Source organism: Triticum dicoccoides, chromosome 4A (genome assembly GCF_002162155.2).
Source record: "Triticum dicoccoides isolate Atlit2015 ecotype Zavitan chromosome 4A, WEW_v2.0, whole genome shotgun sequence".
In the NCBI taxonomy this organism is placed as follows: domain Eukaryota; kingdom Viridiplantae; phylum Streptophyta; class Magnoliopsida; order Poales; family Poaceae; genus Triticum; species Triticum dicoccoides.
In genome coordinates, this window is record NC_041386.1 from 745829441 (window position 1) to 745831136 (window position 1696).

General features: G+C 48.5%; 1 protein-coding gene across 1 annotated transcript; it reads left to right on the forward strand.

The window, feature by feature from the left end:
* Positions 1-249: 249 nt before the first annotated feature.
* On the forward strand, positions 250-1184 carry LOC119284425 (cyclin-B1-2-like). The gene is made up of 3 exons (XM_037563552.1): positions 250-390; positions 486-596; positions 999-1184. The coding sequence occupies exons 1-3, from the start codon at positions 259-261 to the stop codon at positions 1182-1184; spliced, it is 429 nt and encodes a 142-aa protein (XP_037419449.1). The 5' UTR covers positions 250-258.
* Positions 1185-1696: the final 512 nt, after the last annotated feature.

Here is a 1696-nt window from a genome sequence, read left to right on the forward strand (position 1 = left end):
TGCGGATCGGAAAGCCATGGCAGCGGACCTCATGGATCCATCTCCCTCACCCCCTCAGCCCCCACGCACCAACGCCCGCCACCCCCAACCCTCTCCCTCCCTCTGTGATCTCGATTGGCCCTGCTCTCCACCGCCCGCCTCGACTTCGCCGGAGATAGAGGCCCTCCCTTTCCTTCTTCACAAAGAAAGAAACCACGACCCCAAGACAACAGAGAGAGCAGAGAGAGAGGAAAAAACAGAGGCTCAGCAGCGGCGAAGATGGCGAGTGGCGGCGGCCTGATGATGAAGAAGGAGCTGGGCGAGACCCACGACGTCCTCCGCTTCAGCGTCAACGACAGCCTCCGCGGTGACCTCGCGCCGGCGCACCCCGTCCAGGCCACCATCCACAAGGTAAACCCTCCCCCTCCCCGATCTGCCCCCCGTTCGTTCCCCCAAACCCTAGCGCACGCTGAATCCGAGTATTTTCTTTTCTTTTTTGGTTGCAGGAGGCCAAGTTCTGGGACGAAAAGAATAAGTTCGGGACCGAGGCCATCTACGGATCCGCCTTCAACATCCGCAGGGATCTCGATGCCCAGATCCTCTCCAGGTACCAGCTCGTTCGCTCCCCTTCGCCCCTCCTTTCCCCTCCCGGGAAACTAGAATCCTTCTCTACTCTAGGTTTTGCCCAGCTTCAGCGGCATCCATCATCTGGCCGCTGGAATTTGATTGAGGGCTTCTAGAGGAATTTTTGGTCAGTTTGACCACACCAGATGTGTTAATATCTTGAACTGGGCTGTTCCTAAATGTTGCGCACCTCGTTCACTGTCCGTCAGATGGATTGTTCGTTTTATCAGATTAGAATGAACCGGTAGATTTAATTAAATAAATGCACAAGTAGGATCCTCTTTGTCAAAATATGTCATTCTCTTGATGAGATAAACAATAGAAAGGTTTGAAGCACTGCTTTGCTCCTAGCAGAGTGATGGTGCTAACAGCAAGCCTTGCTGTTTCCGGTACAGGCTCACATCAAGGGGCATATTGCTTTATCAGCTGTACCTGAAATGCATGCCAATATAAGTTCTAGTTCTAGTGGAGTGCACAACTGCAGTCAGAAACAAATAAAAGACTCTGGACCAACAAAGGAACGAGAAGATTCAGTGAAAATTACACTGAAGGACAATGGCATGAGGATTTTGTTTAAGTAGATACTGAATCTGCTTGCTTGGTTATGGCAGACATACATGTCTTACAAATTCGTTATTCTTGTTTGAAGCTAAGCTAGGCTACTGCAGTTCCAGCAAAAAATAGGGGAGCCACTCTTTTTTTTCTTCACTAATAAATTCTTGTTTGAATGCATATCCTTGGGGTGGTGAAGCTGGCAGCCTTTCCTCCCCTTAAAAATACTTTGCTCTTCATTGTGAGCAATGCACTTATATAATTAGCTGCTAGGAGTGTATATATACTTGATCACCAAGCTCTACTATTCTGGTTACTTTTTCTTTCTTCTCTGTAGTTGTCCAGGGCATAACAAAATGTGTGGCTTATTATTTTGTTACCAGCCTACTTTCTTGTGCTCCTGGTCGAGTCTTGTGGAGAAGCAGGGCGAATCGGCATCATCTCACTTGTGCCTCTATGGTAAGAATAGAACACCACTCTCGCTTGATGTGCATGTATTAGTACAACAAAGCATTCTTACATGGTGATTGTTAGCGACACA

Bases quoted from the DNA above. Each gene is read 5' to 3' on its own strand.
- LOC119284425 (XM_037563552.1), top strand. From the start codon at position 259: ATGGCGAGTGGCGGCGGCCTGATGATGAAGAAGGAGCTGGGCGAGACC. The intron at 391-485 runs GTAAACCCTCCC...TTTTGGTTGCAG, and splicing joins TCCAGGCCACCATCCACAAG to GAGGCCAAGTTCTGGGACGA. The intron at 597-998 runs GTTCGCTCCCCT...TTTCCGGTACAG, and splicing joins TCCTCTCCAGGTACCAGCTC to GCTCACATCAAGGGGCATAT.